The sequence below is a fragment of the Bos javanicus genome, chromosome 16, assembly GCF_032452875.1.
Source record: "Bos javanicus breed banteng chromosome 16, ARS-OSU_banteng_1.0, whole genome shotgun sequence".
NCBI lineage: Eukaryota > Metazoa > Chordata > Mammalia > Artiodactyla > Bovidae > Bos > Bos javanicus.
In genome coordinates, this window is record NC_083883.1 from 7,239,632 (window position 1) to 7,263,893 (window position 24,262).

General features: G+C 38.4%; 1 protein-coding gene across 2 annotated transcripts in view; it reads left to right on the forward strand.

Annotated features, from left to right (window-relative positions):
• KCNT2 (potassium sodium-activated channel subfamily T member 2) overlaps positions 1 to 24,262 on the forward strand; it is a 435,264-nt gene that overhangs the window by 221,626 nt on the left and 189,376 nt on the right. For both annotated transcript variants that reach the window (XM_061382138.1, XM_061382137.1), the window contains exons 10-12: positions 73 to 237; positions 2,298 to 2,434; positions 5,322 to 5,385. In XM_061382138.1, the coding sequence (XP_061238122.1) occupies positions 73 to 237; positions 2,298 to 2,434; positions 5,322 to 5,385 (366 nt within the window). The remainder of the gene's footprint in view (positions 1 to 72; positions 238 to 2,297; positions 2,435 to 5,321; positions 5,386 to 24,262) is intronic.

Here is a 24,262-nt window from a genome sequence, read left to right on the forward strand (position 1 = left end):
AATAGATGGATTGCACTGCTTTTTATTTTCACGTCCAGTTCTTTTCATTCACATGTGGAAAATGCATTACAGTTTGAACAGCTGGCCTATTTGTGGATGGAGAGACAAAAGTCAGGTGGAAACTATAGTCGACACAGAGCTCAAACCGAAAAGCACGTTGTTCTGTGTGTCAGCTCGCTGAAGATTGATTTACTCATGGACTTTTTAAATGAATTCTATGCACATCCAAGACTCCAGGTAACTTTAAATGGATTATACTGACTAACATTGGCAAAATCAATTAATGATAGTACAGCCTGTGTTCTGGAGGATTTTTATTTATATGCTCAAATTTAGAGAAAATGAAGAACTACAAATATAACCTGGAACATAGAAAAAAATGCTGGAGGAATACACAGTATGTTAAGTTTCCTTCTGTATCTATAACGAAAGACAGATGGAATTATATTACTGCTACAAAGAAAGGTTTTCTCTGAATTAAAATGATTGCTTTTTTCTCCTTTTGGTAGTGAATAAATGATATTTTTATGAAACAGTGAAACAACATAAAATATAATAAAACAATAAAAAAGTCATTTCAATATCATCTGCTCACTTGAATTTTCAGAATTTTATCAAGTGTTACTGATGGAAATTTGGAAGTCTGAAAGTTCCAAAGTTCTTCCCTTTGTTTCCTGGAGTGAAACTTGGTCTTATTTATAGTAGCAATAAATGATGAAAATTTGGGCAATATGTAATTGAGATCATGAATTCAGAAAAATCTCTTCTGTCTATGCAGACACTTCCACTTGCCATGGTTCTGGGTCAGTGTAGACTTAGGTCACCTCCTTTACTGCTTAATGCACTTAGTCTAGTCCAGACAGCAAAGAACTACTTGAATTTTTTGTATTTCCCCAATAAGCTTCTGTTAAGAGATTGGATAATCCTGAAGTCAAGACAGTGTTGAGTACTTCTAATTATCTCTCTCTTAAATAATTTAGAGACATTTTAACATATTACTTTTTTGAATTAAAAAATCTAACTTATAAGTGAAACTTATGTAATATATTCTTTTGTTTTTACATACATTATTTTGCATTTTGAAGTAACTCTATATTTAACGTTTTTTTTAATTACTCATATTAAATAATTTCAGATGCTTATTATAACCCACAAAGAAAATCTATCTGGGAGAAAATTTATTCCACCCAAAATTTGATCCCTAGTAATTAATTTTGTCTAATATCAATATGGAGAAATCTTAAAACTCCAAAAATTCCCACTAGATACAGCGTGGTAAAATGGTGTACGTTTGCCAGAGAATTTGAATTCTTGTAGATAAATTGCTTTATACCATTTTATCAGTGAGAATAATTTTCCATTTTCTCCAAACAACCATTGTTTTGAAATATTTTGATCACAAACTTTCAAATTTAATTTACTTTGTCAGTATTACCAATATTTTTGTGAATCCTTTTCCATTCAGATATTCATCTGAATATTTTCAATTTTATCAACTCATAATAATGTTGAAGTGAAGTGAAGTGGCTCAGTGGTGTCCAACTCTTTGTGACCCCACGGAATGTAGCCTACCGGGCTCCTCCATCCATGGGATTTTCCAGGCAAGAATACTGGAGTGGGGTGCCATTACCAAATGATATAAACAATGATATAAACAGCTTTTTATTCTAAAAGTAACAAGATTGAAGTATAAGTTGACGCTTAGCACTTCTGGCTGGTATGCAGTTTATCTTTTAGAATCAATCTGAAATCCTAAGGAGGTTCTCTGATGGCTCAGACTGTACAAAAACCTGCCTGCAATGCAGGAGACTTGGGTTCAATCCCTTGGTCAGGAAGATCCCCCAGAGAAGGGAATGGCAACTCGCTTCAGCATTCTTGCCTGGAGGATTCCATGGAGAAAGGAGCGTGGCAGGCTACAGTCCATGGCATCAAAGAGTCGGACACGACTGAGTGACTAACACTTTCACACCCTGAAGTCAAAATTGAAAATTTCATAGGCCGAAATGTGTGCTGAGTGTATGCACTGATTTATCTTTTCTTCTTGATACTAAGTAAATTGAAAAAAGTCAGGATGAACATGCTGATTTATGAGATTTTTGTATGTTTGTCTGTTATGTTTATTACCATCTCATGTTATTTAACATATGCCCCAGTTTTAAATGCAAACTTTGATTTATTAGTAAGAGTTCATTTCTCTTTTATCATATTTCAAAATGTTCATAGATATTCTATTTACCTATCTAGTATAAAACAAAGCATTATTGTTTCTATCCCATTGCCCACTTTGTTTTGAGTAGGATTATTATGTGGTGATTTTGTGTCCTACTGAAATGGATGTGCAGGTCCGAAGGATCCTCCAGATTCCAATGTGGTCACAAAGAGTTATCTACCTTCAAGGTTCGGCCCTTAAAGACCAGGATCTGTTGAGAGCAAAGTAAGTATTTACACTTTCCATCTTGTAGTGTTATAATATCTTTTCTCTCCTCCAAATTTTAGCAGTTTCACTACTGTGAGATGTGTTTTTGAAAACAAACTTTGCTTTTTCAAATAGGAAGATTAAAAATATAAAATCAGCTTATTTGCTCCTCTTTCTCAGTGCAGGGTTGTTCATCAGACCATGTCCACACAACACATTGAGAAGTGTGGTGGGGTGGTATCATCTTAGGGTGCTGGGAGATGAACTGAGTTATCCAGATTCAGCGAGAGTAGTCTCCAAATTCCTGGATATTGTTTTTATTCGACAAATAAAACTCTTGGGCTAAACACTATGTGAGATGCCAAAGCAGTGTGAGTCAGGGTTTAGATTTTAAGGAGTTTGTATTATATACTGGGCAGATAATACTTGTGTTCCCTGGTGTCTGAGATGAAAGAGTCCTTGGGGACTGGAGAAATCAGGAGGGTGACAGCGGTCTTAGTTGCTGTCTTCTTGTGCAGGTGCCATCCCCCTGGATTAAAGATGACATAGTCTTATAGCTTTGTCACGGTCTTGGGGGGGTCACTGCAGTGTGGGAGCAGAGTGAGAGTGTGGTTGGTTAGACTGCAGACTCCAGGAATCAGGGCCTCTGCAAAACACCCTCCATAGTTTCAGAAGCCAGAAGAGATTCTTAGTGGAGGTGGCTTCGCTCAATGTTTTCTCTTGTTTTGTAGCTTTTAAATATATCTTCATGTTTATCTTTGAGTTGTCCTACAGACTCTGTTAGGTTTAAAAGTCTCTTCCTTGAATTTCATAGCATAAGTGATTTTTTTCTTTTTTGTTGTTTTGATTCTTCCCAGATGGCTTGAGTATGTGTGTTGGTGTGTGTGTTGGTGCATGTTCTCCATATGTTTGTGTGTGTTTTGTGTTTCTTTATACATGTCCTCTGTATGCTTGTATTTGTGTGTGTATGGGTTTTGTGTGTGTGTGTGTGTGGATGATGGAAAAGAACAGATAAAAACTCCCAAACTTCTTTCTGCTGCTTATTCCTGCAAAAGTTGACTAGATAGCTCATAAAAGGAACTCTAACATTATGTTAGATTTATATATAATAGGTCAATTTAGCTGAGAATTTTTTCAATGATTTAACAATTTGTGAAACAAAAAAAGTCAGTAGAAACTACCAGGCTATAATGAATTGTACATAATTGGAAAATTAAGCTTCTTTGAGAATATATCAGCATCTGTAGTGGATTGCGTACTTCATATATATTGTCACTATACACATGACAATTCTAGAATAAATCATAGTCTCCCAGTACCTCAAGTAAAACACAGCATTAGGTGCTTGCTAACAATCTGCTATCTATACTCATTATTCAGGAACTGTAAAGAAATAGTTGCTTAAACAGTAATATAATCTGGATCTTTATATTCATCTGTATAGATAATAAATATACTTAATATATTGTAATGAATTAAGTTCTTCATTTGATAAGAATGAGTAATGCCCATTTTATGTTCAATATGAATTTCTGTGATAAATGAAGCCTTTTGACTACCTAATCAATTAATCTAAGCTATTAGGATTAGCTATTGGCATCTTAGCTAGATAATACCGAGGATTAATGCACTTCTCAGGTAGCATAGTGGTGAAGAATCCACTTACGAATGCAGGAGACACAGAAGTCGTGGGTTCAATCCCTGGGTTGGGAAGATCCCCTGGAGTAGGAAACGGCAACCCATTCCAGTATTCTTGCCTGGAAATATCCCATAGACAGAGGAGCCTGGTGGGCTACAGTCCATGGAGTCTCAAAGAGTTGGATACGACTGCATGACTGAGGCAGGATTAGCACAACTCCATTTAGTATTAATAATATTAATGATTGTTTCTTAGCCAAATCAGTCAAATTTACCAGAAACATTCCTCCATAGGTATGAAAAAGGAGAATGTGGATGAGTGAGAGGCAGCAGGCTGGTAATTCTCAGAAAATTGAGTTAAGAAAGATGGTACCATTTTTATGTTCATTTCTTATCCTATGTCATGTAGAAATTTGGGATTTAATGTTAACTAACACATTCTTCAGCACAATTCCCACGCAAGACAAGGAGTAAAATTCTCCAAACCATTTCCAAAGGTCAGTTGCATGAGTTTGAGTTGCTTTGTTGAATATGATGTATAAAAAATGGTATACAATTGTCTTAATAATCATGACAACTTCACACTTGTCCAAAACTGTTTGATTTGGTCTAATTTCATAGACTTTCATCATTTTTATCCATAGAAAATACGTTGGAGGAAAAAATTTTTTCTACTGTAATGAACCAGAAAGGCAAATAGTTGCTCATTTTAAAAATACACAATGTTATGTTTTTAGAACATTGCTTACCAAGCACTGAAGCATGCTTATGGTTTATTATTACATATAAGAAATATAGAAGTTTAGCGTGAGGGGAAGGGGTTTGGAACAAGATGATGATTCATCTCTAGTAAATATAAATGTGCAGTAGAGTTTGGCTTATGAATACTAAGTGGCCTCATATCCTCTCTCTTAGTTTTGTTGATGCATTGCAGTCAAAAAGTAATCCATCTAAAACAAAGGCTTATAAACTCCCTTAACTTATAGAAGTATATATATATGAAAAATATATATATAATGATAAAAGAGAAAATAAAATTTGACTTTTTTTAACTTCTGTCATTATGAACTGCTGTCTTATACAGCCAAGTCAACAATTATTTTGTTTATAATCATGATCTGCAAGAAAACCTACTTTCATTTAACTTAAGGATGTTCATAGTTTATGTGTACTTTGTATGCCCTGGACTGAGTATTGGAATTCTGTTTTTCAGATGGCACATAGATATGTCAATGTGTGATTATTTTCCTTTTCTGTCTGCATTTAGGATGGATGATGCTGAGGCCTGTTTTATTCTGAGCAGCCGTTGTGAAGTGGACAGGACATCATCTGTAAGTTTCTAAAATCTCTTTTAGTAAATTGTTCTTTTTGCCTTATGAGATTTTATTATTTTTTGTAGTCTACCACTATTAAATATGGATGGCCTTAAAATTTTACTGAAGTAAATCTCTAATCTATCTTGCCAAAAAAATAAGAATAGCTGCATCGATTATATCAACAAAAATATTCTTGAAGTACTTTCTACTACTAATCTGGATTTTCTGTTGATCAAAATGAAATGAGTCATATATAAACAGAACTAGATCATTTTTAATTAAATATATTCTATGCTATGTGATTTTGTTATAATGATCTCAATTTCCTCAACTTAAAAGCGAGGCATATGGATCAGGCAGTCTGCAAAATATCAGTTGGAGCATTTCTAAAAAAGTATGCATTTGTGAAAATCCTATTCAGGATATGTAGGGTGGGAACTGGGAAGCCGTGTATTTTTAAAAGATCACCAGGTGATCTTGATGCACCTCCCAGTTTGGTAATCTCCAGCTTATATGATCTCCATGATACATTTATGGTCTAAAATTCAATAAACTAACAATCAAACTTTGTAATTACCAACTTATAGCTTTTTTCTGTAAATGCATTTTAATTTCACTACTTTAAAAAAATGCTTTACTCCTTTATGTTGAGGATGTCCTATTAACTCCTGTGTTTTAAACTAGTGAGTCCATCTGTAGTCATATCTGTGGTACACAGACAGATGAGAAATGTGGTGCCTTCTGCAGTGACTGGGGAAAAGACAAACCATGTGTGGGTCTTTTAGGGACATGATTTGCACTTTTCTGGACCATCTAATAGGTGTGATCTGTTACATTACTTTAGGACTACAGGTCCTGAATGTGGTAGGCTTTGCATCGTCCTCACTCTAATTTACTTAAACGTTTTATTCCTTTTTAAACTAACTTGCATTCATGTGTGCTAAGTCACTTCAATCGTGTCTGATTCTTTGTAACCCCATGGATGGTAGCTCGCCAGGCTCCTCTCTCCATGGGATTCTCCAGGCAAGAATACTGGAGTGGGTTGCTATGCCCTCCTCCAGGGGATCTTCCAGACCCAAAGAACAAACCCACATCTCTTATGTCTCCTGCATTGGCAGGTGGGTTCTTTACCACTAAGAACCCAGGGAGGCCCTTAAACTAACTTCAGTTCAGTTCAGTTCAGTCACTCAGTCGTGTCTGACTCTTTGTGACCCCGTGAATCGCAGCACGTGAGGTCTCCCTGTCCATCACCAACTCCCGGAGTCCACACAAACTCATGTCCAATGAGTGGGTGATGCCATCCAACCATCTCATCCTCTGATGTCCCCTTCTCCTCCCGCTCACAAACTTTCCCAGTATCAGGGTCTTTTCAAATGAGTCAGCCCTTTGCATCAGGTGACCAAAATATTGGAGTTTCAGATTCAACATCAGTCCTTCCAAAGAACACCCAGGACTGATCTCCCCTTAGGATGGACTGGTTGGATCTTCTTGCAGTCCAAGGGACTCTCAAGAGTCTTCTCCAACACCACAGTTCAAAAGCATCAATACTTTGGCGATCAGCTTTCTTTATAGTCCAACTTTCACATCCATACATGACTACTGGACAAACCATAGCCATAACTAGACAGCCCTTTATTGACAAAGTAATGCCTCTGCTTTTTAATATGCTGTCTAGGTTGGTAAAAACTGTCCTTCCAAGGAGTAAGTGTCTTTTAATTCCATGGCTGCAGTCACCATCTGCAGTGATTTTGGAGACCCCCAACATAAAGTTACCCAATGTTTTCACTATTTCCCTATCTATTTGCCATGATGGGACCAGATGCCATGATCTTAGTTTTCTGAATGTTAAGCTTTAATCCAATATTTTCACTCTCCTCTTTCACTTTCATCAAAAGGCTCTTTAGTTCTTCTTCACTTTCTGTCATAAGGGTGGTGTCATATGCATATCTGAAATTACTGATATTTCTCCCGGCAATCTTGATTCCAGCTTGTGCTTCATCCAGCCCAGCGTTTCTCATGATGTACTCTGCATATAAGTTAAATAAGGAGGTTGACAATATACAGCCTTGATGTACTCCTTTTCCTATTTGGAACCAGCCTGTTATTTCATGTCCAGTTCTAACCGTTGCTTCCTGATCTGTATACAGGTTTCTCAAGAGGCAGGTCAGGTGGTCTGGTATTCCCATCTCTTTTAGAATTTTCCACAGTTTATTGTGATCCACACAGTCAAAGGCTTTGGCATAGTCAATAAAGCAGAAATAGATGTTTCTCTGGAACTCTCTTGCTTTTTCAATGATCCATCGGATGTTGGCAATTTGATCTCTGGTTCCTCTGCCTTTTCTAAATCCAGCTTGAACATCTGGAATTCATGGTTCACGTATTGCTGAAGCCTGGCTTGAGAATTTTGAACATTACTTTATTAGAGTGTGAGATGAGTGCAATTGTTCAGTAGTTTGAACATTCTTTGGCCTTGCCTTTCGTTGAGATTGGAATGAAAACTGACGTTTTCCAGTCCTGTGGCCACTGCTGAGTTTTCCAAATTTGCTGGCATATTGAGTGCAGCACTTTCACAGCATCATCTTTTAGGATTTGAAATAGCTCAACTGTAATTCAATCACCTCCACTAGCTTTGTTTGTAATGATGCTTTCTAAGGCCTACTTGACCTCACATTCCAGGATGTCTGGCTCTAGGTGAGGGATCACACCATCTTGATTATCTGGATCGTGAAAATCTTTTTTGTACAGTTCTTCTGTGTATTCTTGCCAACCTTATTAATATCTTCTGCTTCTGTTAGGTCCATACTATTTCTGTCCTTTATTGAACCCATCTTTGCATGGAATCCTACCTTGGTATCTCTAATTGTCTTGAAGAGATCTTTAGTCTTTCTTATTCTATTGTTTTTTTCTATTTCTTTGCGTTGATCGCAGAGGAAGGCCTTCTTATCTCTCCTTGCTATCCTTTGGAACTCTGCATTCAAATGGGTTTATTTTTCCTTTTCTCCTTTGCCTTTTGCTTCTCTTCTTTTCTCAGCTATTTGTAAGGCCTCCTCAGACAGCCACTTTGCTTTTTTGCATGTCTTTTTCTTGGAGATGGTCTTGATCCCTGTCTCCTGTGTCACAAACCTCTGTCTATAGTTCTTCAGGCACTCTGTCTATCAGATCTAGTCCCTTGAATCTATTTCTCACTTCCACTGTATAATCATAAGGGATTTGATTTAGGTCATACCTGATTGGTCTAGTGGTTTCCCCCACTTTCTTCAACTTAATGCTGAATTGGGCAATAAGTAGTTCATGATCTGAGCCACAGTAAGTTCCTGGTCTTATTTTGCTCAATGTATAGAGCTTCTCCATCTTTGGCTGCAAAGAATATAATCAATCTGGTTTTGTTGTTGGCCATCTGGTGATGTCCATGTGTAGAGCCTTCTCTTGTGTTGTTGGAAGACCGTGTTTGCTATCACCAGTCTTTTTCTTGGCAAAACTCTTATTAGCCTTTGCCCTGCTTCATTCTGTATTCCAAGGCCAAATTTGCCTGTTACTCTAGGTGTTTCTTGACTTCCTACTTTTGCATTCCAGTTCCCTATAATGAAAAGGACATCTTTTTTGGGTGTTAGTTCTAAAAGGTTTTGTATGTCTTCATAGAACCATTCAACTTCAGCTTCCTCAGCATTACTAGTTGGGGCATAGACTTGGATTACTGTGATATTGAATGGTTTGCCTTGGAAATGAACAGAGATCATTCTGTCATTTTTGAGATTGCATCCAAGTACTGCTTTTTGGGCTTTTTTGTTGAGTATGATGGCTACTCCATTTCTTCTAAGGGATTCCTGCCCACAGTAGTAGATATAATGGTCATCTGAGTTAAATTTACCCATTACAGTCCATTTTAGTTAGCTGATTCCTGGAATGTAGACGTTCACTCTTGCCATCTCCTGTTTGACCACTTCCAATTTGCCTTGATTCATGGACCTAACATTCCAGGTTCCTATGCAATATTGCTCTTTACAGCATTGGACCTTGCTTCTATCACCAGTTACATCCACAGCTGGGTGTTGTTTTTGCTTTGGCTCCATCCCTTCATTCTTTCTGGAGTTATTTCTCTACTAATCTCCATTAGCATATTGGGCACCTACCGACCTGGGGAGTTAATCTTTCAGTGTCCTATCTTTTTGTCTTTTCATACTGTTCATGGGGTTATCAAGGCAAGAATACTGAAGTGGTTTGCCATTCCCTTCTCCAGTGGACCACGTTCTGTCAGACCTCTCCACCATGACCCAACCATCTTGGGTGGCCCCACACAGCATGGCTTAATTTCATTGAGTTAGACAATGCTATGGTCCATGTGATCAGATTGGCTAGTTTTCTGTGATTGTGGTTTCAGTCTCTCTGCCCTCTGATGCCCTCTCTCAGTGCCTACTGTCCTACTTGGGTTTCTCTTACCTTGGACTTGGGGTATCTCCTCTCTGTCACTGCTCCTGACCTTGGACGTGGGGTATCTTCTCTTGGCCGCTCCTGCACCACACATCCGCTGCTCATGTGGCGAATTTACTTGGTGATAAAGTCTTAATAGATATAATCAAGTTATAATGAGTTTATTACAGTAGGCCTTACTCCTGTTTGAGCTGTGTCCTTGAAAAATGAGGAAATGTGGTGACAGATGAATAACGAATGCCATGTGTATGTGAAGACAGCCTTCTGTAAGCTGGGAGAGAGGCTTCCCGCACAGCTCTCTGGAGGAACCAGCCTTACGAACATCTTGCTTTTGAGCTCTGACCTTCAGAATGTCGAGACAATACATTTTCATTAAGCCACCAAGTTTGTGGTTGTTTGTTACCGCAGCCTGAGCAAACTGTCTTCCCAAGTGGCTCAGTGATAAAGAATCTACCTGCCAGTGCAGTAGATGCAGGTTCAATCCCTGGTCTAGAAGATCCCCCTGGAAAAGGAAATGGCAACCCATTTTGGCAACTGTCATTCTGCAGTATTCTTGTCTGGGAAATCCCATGGACAAAGGAGCCTGGCAGGCTATAGTCCATGTGGTCACAAAAGAGTCATACTTGACTAGCAACTAAACCTCAAAAAAGCAAACTGATTCATGGCCATAGACCAGACGAATGATTGCAAAATTTGTAAAATATTTCTCTTTAAAACATATATATGTTTTGAAATTCATTTGCTCCCCTCCTTCTTCAACAGTTACTGTCTTAATTCAGACATGACTCTCCTGGGTCCACTTATGCATTATTGCAATAGTTTCTTAATTAGGTCAGCTCATTAGATGCTCCAAACCTCTGTATTGCATAAATGAACTGGAATTGAACATATTCTACCTTATGTTTCTGTAATTATTTAGCTGCGAAGCGTGGGACTCTCAAGTGGTAACTTAGTTTCAAAATACTTGTAGTCTTCCTATAGCTATGTAACAAGGGGGAGTAAATATAGGAAATAAATATATAATTTTGGTATACCCTTTCCAAGCTGAATTTGAAAGCTTTCAATTCAACAATTGCATTCCATTTCCTTCTGACACTGTAGGATATTGACAGGTTGTGAATAAAAAGACTTCACTCAGGACAGACGAGATGGTACATGAGGTGACACGGATACACGTGTGGAAGCTACAAAGCAGATGGATGGGTGGTAGCTGACTTAACGGACAGAAAGAAGGTAACATTTAAGCTGAGAAAGGAGAGGAAACAAGTCAGAAGCAGGCTGCTTTATGCAGTGGAGACTCAAGTGACAGGAATAGAGGTATCAGATGCCTCTGCAAGTAAGGTTATACATACGACTAAATATATGGACAGTGGTTAAAAGTCTTTAAGAGAAGTAATTAGATTCCCTGAACCCTTTCACATGGTCATTGCTGGTCCCTTTCCTCATCCTGGGACAAGAGATTTACTCTAGGAGTTGGCAAATTTGGCCAAAATAAACACTCTGGCTGCCCAGGAATAAAGGGAGGGAAAGTAACCTGCAGCAAAAACTCGTGACCCACGATTCCCCCTGGGAACAAAACATCAGAAGAGAAATTCTCTGATTCAGTATCATTTCAGAGAAGGTTAGAGTAAGTTACTGAAGCAGTTAGGGGATGGGAAATGCAAGAGACTGTTTCCTCTACCCACTCATGGTGGGAACAGCTCAGGCCTCTTGGAGGTACAGATGGTGGGATGGGCCCATCCAGGAACATCCAGCAGGGCACCCCTTGGTGAAGGGCTGATTGGTGCAGCAAGGCTGGTTGGTAGACACTTATGGGGCAGGAAGCATTCTTTCCAAGTGTGTGTGTATGTACATATGACGTGAAAATAAGGTCCTGTGTTCACTCATGTCCCAAGGAGCTTCTGAGTGCTTCACTCCTACATATGTTCATACAACAGTGATCCCTAGACATTTAAGGAAATTCCTAACAAGAAAAAGAAGGAACTAAGTAACAGCCAAGCAAAAAGCATACAGGAAAGAAGAATTCAGAGAAAACCAAATGACACCATAGGATTCTGGGAGAAAAAAATCAATTTTAAAATATACAATATCATCTTTAGTAATACAGTAGTTGAGAAGATGAGAGAAGTATACATGTTTAAAAGAAGAGTATGCTATAGAAGAAAACAAATTGAAAAAAAAGCAAGAACATCTGGTAAACCAAGAAGAGCTTATGAAAATTAAATGTAGGTAACAAATGAAAAAATTAAATAAAATATTCAGAAGATAAATCTAAAGACATTGAAAAAATGAAGAATAATAAAATGAATAATAAAACCAAATAATGGAGAAGGAGAGTCAAATAAGAGAAAATTAAAGGAGTGTTCAGGAAGAAACAATATCCATATGGTAAGAATTTCAGAACAGGGTCTGGAAAAAAGTGGGGGAAATTATTATCAAAGATATAAAAAACAGAATTAAAACAATCAAATTTCTCAGAATGGAATTGTTGAGAGGGCCCACTTATTTCAGATTAATGACTAAAAAAGACATGCTTGCCAGAGAAATTCAGAACGAAATTAAGAAAAGATAGAGTCAAGAAGGAAACACTCAACCCGTGTGTGTGCTTAGTCACCCAGTCGTGTCTGATTCTTTGGGACCCCATGGAATGTAGCCTGCCAGACTCCTTTGTTCATGAGATTCTCTAGGCAAGAATACTGGAGTGGGTAGCCACTCCTTTCTCCAGGGCATCTTCCTGACCCAGGGATCAACTCCTGCATTGAACGCAGAATTTTTACCACCTGAGCCATCAGGGAAGTCAGGAAGAAAGCACTCAGCCCAAGGATGGAGAATCAGAATGCTTCAGACTTAGCAATAATACCAGAAGCCAGAAGACAATGGGGCAAGGCTTTCAAAATTCTGAGGGGAAAATATGTTTCCAGATGGAATTCTCTATCCTGGCAAAACTTCAGATAGATAGAAATATATTTATAGATGTTAAAGGTTTTCAAAATTGCACAGTTGTCAGGAAGCTGTTGGGAGCTGTGTTTTACTCCAACTAGGGAGTGAGTGCGGAGAGGGCAATGGCACCCCACTCCAGTACTCTTGACTGGAAAATCCCAAGGATGGAGGAGCCTGGTAGGCTGCAGTCCATGGGGTTGCTAAGACTCGGGCATGACTGAGCGACTTCACTTTCACTTTTCACTTTCATGCATTGGAGAAGGAAATGGCGACCTACTCCAGTGTTCTTGCCTGGAGAATCCCAGGGACAGAGGAGCCTAGTGGACTGCCATCTATGGGGTCGCACAGAGTCGGACATGACTGAAGTGACTTAGCAGCAGCAGCAGGGAGTGAGTGAGGATAAAAACAGCTCAGGGGAGGAATGGGAATTCCCATGGTATGGTCAAAGCACATCCTAGGATAACAGCTGAGCAGAAGACTCTCAAGTGTGAGAAGGGAGGTTTGCTGATAGAAAAAGATGAAATCAGCGTACCCCAATGTAGTTGAAGATTAGGACAGCAAGTTTCCCCTTCTGGGCAGAAAACAAATAAAGATAAAGTGGGTGAAATTATTACAATTGTGATAAAAATTATAAAACCACATATTCACCAAACAAATCTAAAGTATAATTATCTTAAAAGCTGGATTGATGCTTGTAATAAATTTCTGAAAATCAATAAGGTAAACTGAACTGTAGCTATAAAATAAGACACATTACATACAGAAGAATAAACAATTTCGATAGAAGACAACTGGACAACTGTTTAAGACTGCTTTAAAAAGTTGTCTGTGCTATTTCATTTCCCGTAAAAATATCTCACTAAAGGAAAGGCATAATAAAAATATTTTTATACAACTAAAACCTACAAACAATAGACCTCCATTTTTTTTAAGTTCTTCAATGAAAAGAAATGATGTCTTTTGAGAACTTAGATTTATATATAATAAGAAATAAAGACAGCAAAAATGGTAAATATGTACATAAATATAAATGACTTTAATTTTTTAAATATAATTTATTCTTTAAAGCAAAAATCAAAGCAAATCACTTGTAACAAACACAGAAGTGGAAAGAAAGAAAGAAAGTAAAGTCACTCAGTCATGTCCAACTCTTTGCGACTCCATGGATATAACCCACCAGGCTCTGTGTCCATGGAATTGTCCAGGCAAGAATACTGGAGTGGGTTGCTATTTCCTTCTCCAATTAGAAGTGAAGTGGATAGCAATAATATGACAAAGATTGAAAGGAATAGTGGAAATATACTAACATAAGATTCTTGTGCTTTGAATATTATTTGAATGAAGAGTTTGATAGAGATTAATATTATAAAACTTAGAATGACCATAGATAAGGATAAAATAGAAGACAAAGTGATATACTAAAAATATTTACTTAATCCAAAAAGGTAAAAAAAAGAACAAAGATCAAATGAGACAAATAGAAAACAGTGCTATAGTAAATTTAAACCAAAGCATATTAGTAACTGTAAATTATGAATGGACTAGACTCACCACTGAATGGCAGGGATCTTCATATTGAAGAAGTAAAAGGAATACCAAAGGAAGTATTGTCACAGCAATTACACTCAAAATGGAAATGTATGATTATTAACAGATTAAAAATAGGAGGATAAAAAGATATACTGTGTGCACAGCTAGTCATACAAAAGCTGGAATGGCTATGTAAGACAGATGAAGAAGACCTCAAGGGCAGGAACTTTTAACAGAGGTAAAGAGAAATATTTTATATTTATTAGAGAATCAGTGAATGAAGAAGACACAACACTGCTAAGTGTGTATGCACCTTAAAATGAAACCTCAAAACTTATCAAGTATGAAATAATAGAGCTGGAAGGAAGCATAAAAAAGGACAGTTATTGTTACACATTTCAATATTCCTCTCTCAGTAATTAATAGAACTAATAGAAAGAAAATCATTCAGCTTGTAAAAACTTGAGCTCATTTAAATCAAGCAGATCTAATCAACATACATAGCATTACACTCAACTGCAGAATATGTATTCCTTTCAGGTGCATATAGAACACTCAGAGATGGATCATAGGCTAGATCACAAAAGAAATGTCAAGACAGATAATTGGATTTAAAAAAAAATTACAGAATATGTTCTCTGATCAATAATTCAGTTCAGTTGCTTACTTACGTCCAACTCTTGCAACCCCATGGACTGCAGCATGTCAGGCCTCCCTATAAATGTGAGTAAACTCCGGAGTTTACTCAAACTCATGTCCATTGAGTCAGTAATGCCATCCAACCATCTCATCCTCTGTCATCCCCTTCTCCTGCCTTCAGTCTTTCCTAGCATCAGGGTCTTTTCCAGTGAGTCAGTTCTTTACATCAGGTGACCAAAGGATTCAAGTTTCAGCTTCATCAGTCCATCCAATGAATATTCAGGACTAATTTCCTTTAGGATGGACTGGTTGGATCTCCCTGCAGTCCAAAGGACTCTCAAGAGTCTTCTCCAATACCACAGTTCAAAAGCATCAATTCTTCGGTGCTCAGCTTTCTCTGTTGTCCAACTCTCACATCCATACATGACTACTGGAAAAACCAAAGCTTTGACTAGACGGACCTTTGTTGGCAAAATAGTGTCTCTGCTGTTTAATATACTGTCTAGGTTGGCCATAGCTTTTCTTCCAAGGAGTAAGCATCTTTTAATTTCATGACTGTAGTCACCATCTGCAGTGATTTTGGAGCTCAAGAAAATAAAGTCTCTCACTGTTTCCATGGTCTCCCCATCTATTTGCCATGAAGTGATGGGACCAGATGTCACGATCTTAGTTTTCTGAATGTTGAGCTTTAAACCAATTTTTTCACTCTTCTCTTTCACTTTCATCAAGAGGCTCCTTAGTTCTTCTTTGCTTTCTGCCATCAGAGTAGTGTCATCTGCATATCTGAGGTTATTGATATTTCTCCTGGCAATCTTGATTCCAGCTTGTTCTTCATCCAGCCCAACATTTCGCATGATGTACTCTGCATATAAGTTAAATAAGCAGGGTGACAATATACAGACTTGACGTACTCCTTTCCCGATTTGGAACCAGTCCATTGTTCCATGTTCAGTATTAACTGTTGCTTCTTGACCTGCATGCAGATTTCTCAGGAGGCAGGTCAGGTGGTCTGGTATTCCCGTCTCTTTCAGAATTTTCCACAATTTGTTGTGATCCACACAGTCAAAGGCTTTAGCATAATCAATAAAGCAGAAGTAGATGTTTTTCTGGAACTCTCTTACTTTTTCTATGATGCTGGCAATTTGACCTCTGGTTTCTCTGCCTTTTCTAAATCCTACTAGAACATCTGGAAGTTCATGGTTCATGTACTATTGAAGCCTGCCTTGTAGAATTTTCAGCATTACTTTGCCAGTGTGTGAGATGAGTGCAGTTGTGCAGTAGTTTGAGCATTCTTTGGCATTGTTTTTCTTTGGAATTGGAATGAAAACTGACGTTTTCCAGTCCTGTGGCCACTGCTGAGTTTTCCAAATTTGCTGACATATGAAGTGAGCACTTTCACAGCATCATCTTTTAGGATTTGTAATAGCTCAACTGGAATTCCATCACCTCCACTAGCTTTGTTCATAGTGATGTTTCCTAAGGCCCACTTAACTTCACTTTCCAGGATGTCTGGCCCTAAGTGAGTGACCACACCATCATGATTATCTGGGTCATTAAGATCTTTTTTGTATAATTCTTCTGTGTATTCTTGCCACCTCTTCTCTTCATAGCAGAACTTAACTAGAAAACAATAATAAACGTTGACAGAGAATACCCACACATATGAAAATTAAATGATACATTTCTAAATAACCCATGGGTAAAATATGAAATAACAAAGAGAATTAGAAAAATTTTAATTAGAACTGTGATGAAAAATGCAACAATGAACTTCACTGGTGGTTCAGTTGTTAAGACTTTGTAGTTCCACTGCAGAGCACTGTGGTTTGATTCCTACTCCAGAAACTACGATCCCACATGTTGGGTGGCATGGCCAAAAAATGAAAAAAACTTTAAAAATTTGACCTCTTTAAAAATGCAACATTTCAAAATTTGTAGGATGCAGCTCAAGTAGTGCATAAAGAGAGATTCATACCTTTACCTTCTTTTATTACAATAGAAGTATAAATTTGAATATCAAAGAGGAAGTGGATTCAGCAATTATAGTCTTTAAAAGTGGTTTTTCTAAGTGGGAGCTGAGAAATATAGCAGGAACTTTGGGTAATGTCTGACTGAGGAAAGTTTTCTCTGTTTAAGTGGGAAAATTTGTTTTCAGGTTTTTTTATTATTGAAGTATATTTGAATTACAATGTTGTGTTAATTACTGTTAAACAGCAAAATGATTCAGCTATATATATATATATATATATATATATATATATATATGATGACTCAGTGGTAAAGAATCTGCCTGCCAATGCGGATGACCCAGATTTGATCCCTGGGTCAGGAAGATCCCCTGGAGGAGGAAATGACAACACCCTCCAGTATTCTTGCTTGGCAAATCCCATGGATAGAGGTGTCTGGTGGGCTACAGTCTCTGGGGTTGCAAAGAATTGGGCACAATTGAACATCTAAACAGCATACACACACACGCACACACACACACACACACACATATATATTCTGTTTAGTATTATTTTCCATTATAATTTGTCACAGGATTTTGAACATAGTTCCCTGTGCTATAGAGTAGGACCTTGTTCTTCATCTGTCTTAGCAGTTTATACCTGCTAACCCCAAAGTCCCAATCCAATGCTCTCTCACTCAGTCCCTCACCCCTCTCCCCCTTGACAACCAATCTGTTCTCCTGGTCCCTGACTCTGTTTCAGTCATGTCCCAGTCTTTGTGAACACATGGACTGTAGCCCGCCAGACTCCTCTGTCCATGGAATTCTCTAGGCAATAATACTAGAGTGGGTTGCCATACCCTCCTCCAGGAGATCTTCTAACCCAGGGATCAAACCTGTATCTCCTGCATTGCAGGTGAATTCTTTACTGTTGAGTCTGAGCCACCATGCAAGCCCTTAAGCTTTCAATTGAAAAAAAAAAAGATTTGTAAGGTGTAGAAAAAATATATTTTAAAAATCATTGATTAAATGCTGAGATATCTCTCAGGAATTTAAAAATAAAAAAGGATTAGGAAATTATTAACAAAAATTATGTGTGTCTTAAAAATAAAATTGGTTCATGAAACAGAGAAAAAAAGTTTCAGGCACTTGAATTTTGAACATCTTGTTCACTCTATCAGTAGATGTGCTCTTAATTTAAACATCTGTTCAAAGCTAAGTGTTTCTCTGAGTCATTATAATGCAGAAAGCATAATTAATTTAGCTTCTGGATAGTCTTTCTTTTAAGGCTTCCCTGGTGGCTCAGTCTGCCCGCAATGCAGGTGACCTGGTTTTGATCCCTGAGTTGGGAAGATCCCCTGGAGAAGGAAAGGGAAACCCACTCCAGAATTTTTGCCTGGAGAATCCCATGGACAGAGGAGCCTGGTGGGCTACAGTCCATGGGATCACAAAGAGTTGGACATGATTGAGTGACTAAGTTTCATTTTCGCTTTAACCTTTCTTTGCTGTGGTGAAAGAATTTGATTTGCTTAGCTGAACTAGGCATGTGAATTTTTACTTATTCTGAAAAAACTTATAGTGTTTGCTTTGCTCTTTTAGCTTTATTGTTTTTTTTTTTTTTGACAGTATTGATTTTTAGACTTATTAAAAATAAAAGGGAAAAAGAACTACATTATAATCCTCTCATTGATTCAGTTCAGTTCAGTCGTTCAGTCATGTCCAGCTCTTTGTGACAGCACGCCAGGACTCCCTGTACATCACTAACCAACTCCCGGAATCTAACAAAACCCATGTCCATTGAGTCAGTGATGCCATCCAACCATCTCATCCTCTGTTGTCCCCTTCTCCTCCTGCCCTCAATCTTTCCCAGCATCAGGGTCTTTTCAAATGAGTCAGTTCTTCACATCAGGTGGCCAAAGTATTGGAGTTTCAGCTTCAACATGAGTCCTATCAATGAACACCCAGGACTGATCTCCTTTAGGATGGACTGGTTGGATCTCCTTGCAGTCCAAGGGACTCTCAAGAGTCTTTCCAACACTACAGCTCAAAAGCATCAATTCTTCAGAGCTCAGCTTTCTTTATAATGTAGTTCTCATATCCATACCTGACTACTGGAAAAACCATAGCCTTGACTAGATGGACCTTTGTTGGCAAAATAATGTTTCTGCTTTTTAATATGTTGTCTAGGTTGGCCATAACTTTTCTTCCAAGAGTAAGCATCTTTTAATTTCATGGCTGAAGTCACCCTCTGCAGTGATTTTGGAGCCCCCAAAATAAAGTCTGTCACTGTTTCTATTGTTTCCTCACTATTTGCCAGGAAGTGATGGGACCAGATGCCATGATGTTAGTTTTCTTAGTTTTCTTGTTGATTAGCCATCACTAAATATCATTTACAGATTAGAGACCTCTTACATACATTTATGCATACATGTGATATATTTCTCACAACAATCCTGCAAGGAGGTTCTTACTAGCTTCAATTTGTCAATTAATAAACCAAGGCTCAGGTTAGCTATTTTATCTAACCTTCTTAAGAGTATAGGGTTAGTAGTTCACAGACTTATGTTTATACCCTGCTCAGTGTCAAAGAAAAATTGTACTAGAGAGAGTTGAACATGAAAGGAAGACTACTAAAGCCTGGGGGAGAGATTGAATTCAACTCCTTTGAATCAAAAGACTGGAGGAGTTTGATGTACTGGGTTGGGGAGCTTGGTCAGTGTGATTAGGTCATCATTTGCTAACTGTTCTGTATGAAAGTTAGGCTCCCTTCTGCCCACAGAGACTGGAGATGGGGAAAATTTCACCTTTGATGATCACATTTCAAAGAGATAGTCCTTGAGAAAGACTTTTCTCTGTTGTAAAACTGCTAAGAGGCCAGGGAGAAGATTTACATCTCGAAGGGACAGACAAAGAATATATAATTGAAATTTTTCAAAAGTAAATACTCTAAGAAAAGAGAGGTCAGGGGTCTACAGTTTTGAAGAAACCTGTCAGAAAGTCAAGCATGGGGGAAACTTTAAGGTCATCTTGGTCATCCAACTCCAGAGACCTGAGTTTTTGTAACTCAAAAAGAATTAATCTGAGAGCACACTATTAGATTCTTCCTAAATGTGAAAGGTATTTTTTTTCTGATTATTACATGCATTTTGGAATATTTGAAATCTTAGAATCGAATGCAAATAATCATTGAGCACTCAGTAATTTCCCTGTATGACCCTTTCAGACAATATGAAAAAAGAGCTGAAATAAAATATTTGGGATTTCAGGGGAAGAAAAATAATTTTCCTCTAAAATTCTACCCTGTGACTGAGAACACCTGTAATGAAAGACAGCTTAACACGAGCAAAACAAACAGAAATTTAATAGCATGTGTACCTCTTGTCCACATGGAAGATACCTAGGAAAACTGAGTAAACCCACCCCTGCACCCCCAAATGCCCAAGTCACCACCTCAAATATTGTCTTCAGCTAGAAACAAAAGAAAGGGGTTGGTAGAAGGAAGGCTAATTCTGGGTAGTTATACAGAAAAGTACAATAAGCTTATTATGCAGATTTAAGTCTGGTGCCTTCTCTACTGATCAAGTTTCTTGTGATTTGTAATCTTCCTTCTTGGTACAAAGAGAAAGATATCCTTACAAATGAAGATTTCCCTTTTGAATATAAATTTCCCTTACAAAAGGATGAATTGTACTCTGATTTCAGAACTCCTCCTGTATCTGCTTTTTCTCCAAAATAATCAGCTCAAAATAATCCTTATGCTAAAAAGGCATATTTTGGGTAGCATATTCTGCTACTGTTCACAATTTAAGTTTTTTTTTTTTTTAAGTTTGTTTTGTTTTAAGCAGATTCATTTGGGACAGTAAAACACTTTAGCACTTTATCATTCAATTATTTTATTCCCTAGTTATATTCTTTAGATGGTTTTTTCAGTTTTATTTTGCTGTTTATTCAATCCAGAGGTTAACCTGTTTTCAAAATTATCTGTCTTACCAATTTATAAAATCATAGAATTCTAAGCTATGACTGTTAAACTTGCTAAGACTCCTGGGGTTCACTAGTATAATTTGTATTTTAGTCTCACCAGAAATACCTTTTGGCAAATTCTTGACAAATTCTTCACTGGACTTCAGTTATGTAGTTTCAAGAGAGCCTATCCTTTTTGTGAATCACATTCATTATTATTCACTTGACATTTGTCAATGATTTTTATGAAATTTTGAGACATATGGACATAACTGTTTAAAATGAATAAATAGATGAGAGACACTCAAGAGGATTACAGTCTCTAGTTGGATTTGGTGTTAAGGGGTGTGTGCTTAGTCATTCAGTTGTGTCCGACTCTTTGCAGTCCCATGGTCTATAGCCCACCAGGCTCCTCTGGGGATTCTCCAGGCAAGAATACTGGAGTGGTTTGCCACTTCCTACTCCAGGGGATTTTCCTGACTCTGGAAGTGAACCTGCATATCTTACGTCTCCTGCATTGCCGGCAAATTCTTTACCACTAGCACCGCCTGTGATTTCCCCAGAACTTGGGAGAGGACTTAAATAATGAAAAGGTTTCATTTAAGGGATGTAGTGGGAGAAGGCAATGGTACCCCACTCCAGTACTCTTGCCTGGAAAATCCCATGGACGGAGGATCCTGGTACGCTGCAGTCCATGGGGTCGCTGGGAGTCAGACACAACTGAGCGACTTCACTTTCACTTTTCACTTTCATGCATTGGAGAAGGAAATGGCAACCCACTCCAGTGTTCTTGCCTGGAGAATCCCAGGGACGGGGGAGCCTGGTGGGCTGCACAGAGTCGCACAGAGTCGGACGTGACTGAAGCGACTTAGCAGCAGCAGCAGCAGCAGCAAAGGATGTAGTGCTAAGTCGCTTCAGTCATGTCTGACTCTGTGCAACCCTATGGACAGCAGCCCACCAGGCTCCTCTGACCACAGGATTCTCTAGGCAAGGATACTGGAGTGGGTTGCCATTTCCTTCTCCATAAGGGATATAGGGCTTTGGCTAAATGACTGGCACTCATACCAACAAGCACTAGAAAACAATATAGAATTTCAGCTCTGAGAAGAACAGTTCCAAATAGATTCTGTCTCTCTAAGTAAAGAGAAAGTAAGCATGTGAATTGACTCCAGTTACCTTGTTGCTCAGTCCCCAGGTTTCCAGTAACATTCTTATAACGTTGTATCTAGAATTTCTCACAGGCAGTCAGGTTTTTGCCAGTACTTGTCTGTGAGAATTAGTATACTCTCAGAAATCCAAAGTAGGATTACAGTTCCTGAGAAGTCATTGTCAAGATCAGGGGAGTACAAATAACCTTAAAACTGGAATCCAGGATAATGTTTTGGTCCATCAAAAAACAAAATACAACCCAGCACATTTGAAGATTTAATTGGCTTTGATAGGTGATTCATGAATCAGAAAGCATCAATCTAGCAACTAGAAGCGGAGAAAGCAATGGCACCCCACTCCAGTACTCTTGCCTGGAAAATCCCATGGACGGAGGGGCCTGGTGGGCTGCAGTCCATGGGGTCGCTGGGAGTCAGACACGGCTGATCGACTTCACTTTATTTTTTCACTTTCATGCATTGGAGAAGGAAATGGCAACCCACTCCAGTGTTCTTGCCTGGAGAATCCCAGGGATGGGGGAGCCTGGTGGGCTGCCGTCTATGCAGTCGCACAGAGTCGGACACGACTGAAGCGACTTAGCAGCAGCAGCAGCAGCAGCAACTAGAAGGGAGCTCTGATGCGTGATAGAAAAAATGAAGGAATTTATAGAAAGGGGAGTGGATCCAGAAACTCATTAGCAAAGGAAAGAGAGGAATATTTTGATCCAGAAGCAAAGATCTTACCTTGCAGATTACCTCCTCTTCCTGTGGGGGTAGGAGCAGGGCCCAAGAGATGTCTTACCTCATTGCTGCTGACCAGGAAATCCCAAACTGTTTGATTAAGATTACACTTCTGGTGAAGGTCATAAGTGCTGTCTGGTTAGGTATTAAATCTAGGGTTGGCGTGATGGGCTTTAGCACATCACCAAGTGATACCATCTTGAGCCTGTGGTTTTCCTCTTTAATGGGCCCCATACATAATGTAAAACTTTTCTGTTTAAAAATGGCAGGAAGATAAAATTATACTAACAGTCCTCTGAGTTTTGATACCAAGGTCCAGAATGCTAAGCTGAGGCTCCTTTAATAAATCTTTCCTCTGATGCAGATTATTTTTGAAGACTGAGTTATTGCTGAGCCTATGCTATGCTATGCTAAGTCATTTCAGTCGTGTCCGACTCTGTGTGACCCCACAGATGGTAGCCTACCAGGCTCCCCTGTCCCTGGGATTCTCCAGGCAAGAACACTGGAGTGGGTTGCCATTTCCTTCTCCAATGCATGAAAGTGAAAAGTGAAAGTGAAGTCGCTCAGTCGTGTCCAACTCTTAGCGACCCCATGGACTGCAGCGTACCAGGCTCCTCCGTCCATGGGATTTTCCAGGCAAGAGTACTGGAGTGGGGTGCCATTGTCTTCTCCGGCTGAACCTATAGGTATTTGATTAAAACACAGTGGCTTGATCATTTGCTTTCTAGTAACCTGTTAGTCTAAAAGGGCAGCAACATATTTTAAATTTATTGTATCTTAGGGGTTTTGGTTATATGTTTTGTTTTCAACTATTTTATTTTAGAGGGCTTCCCTGGTGGTAAAGAATCTTCTTGCCAATGTAGGAGACATGGGTTTTCTCCTTGGGTCAGAAAGATCCCTGGAGAAGGAAATGGCAACCCACTCCAGTATTCTTGCCTGGAAAATCCGTTGGACAGAGGAGCTTGACGGGCTCCCGTCCACGGGGTTGCAAAAGAGTGACGTGACTTAGCACTAAAAACACCACCATTTTATTGAAGAACATTCTGAATTACTTTTGTATGTATAATAAGTGTATATCAAATTTGAACCCTGCTTCCCTAAAGGTATCAGTTGCAAGTAATTTCAATGAAATTTTGTAGTTTCCTTGTTGTTTAGTCGCTCAATTGTATTTGACTCTTTTGAGAGCCTATGGAATATAGCCCGACAGGCTTCTCTGTCCATGGGATTTCCCAAGCAAGAATACTGGAGTGGGTTGCCATTTCCTTAATTCAGTCATAAAGTCAAACTAACTAATGGTAGATAATATATGTTATAGATACTTTGTGTTGTAATTGAATTTCGTCTCTTACGTTATAGAAACCTATATATGTAGTCCAATCTTACAGTTTATAAGACAAAACAAGATGGGCCATTTTACTCAGGTGCTTTTAAGTTTAATGTAATGCAGTCTTTACTTTGTTTTCTGTGCATTTGTAATTCTAAATGCAAGAATTACTTTTAGCAAGATTTTTTTTATAAACTAACACATTCTAGTGTTTCTAGGAAAGATTTGTTCTCC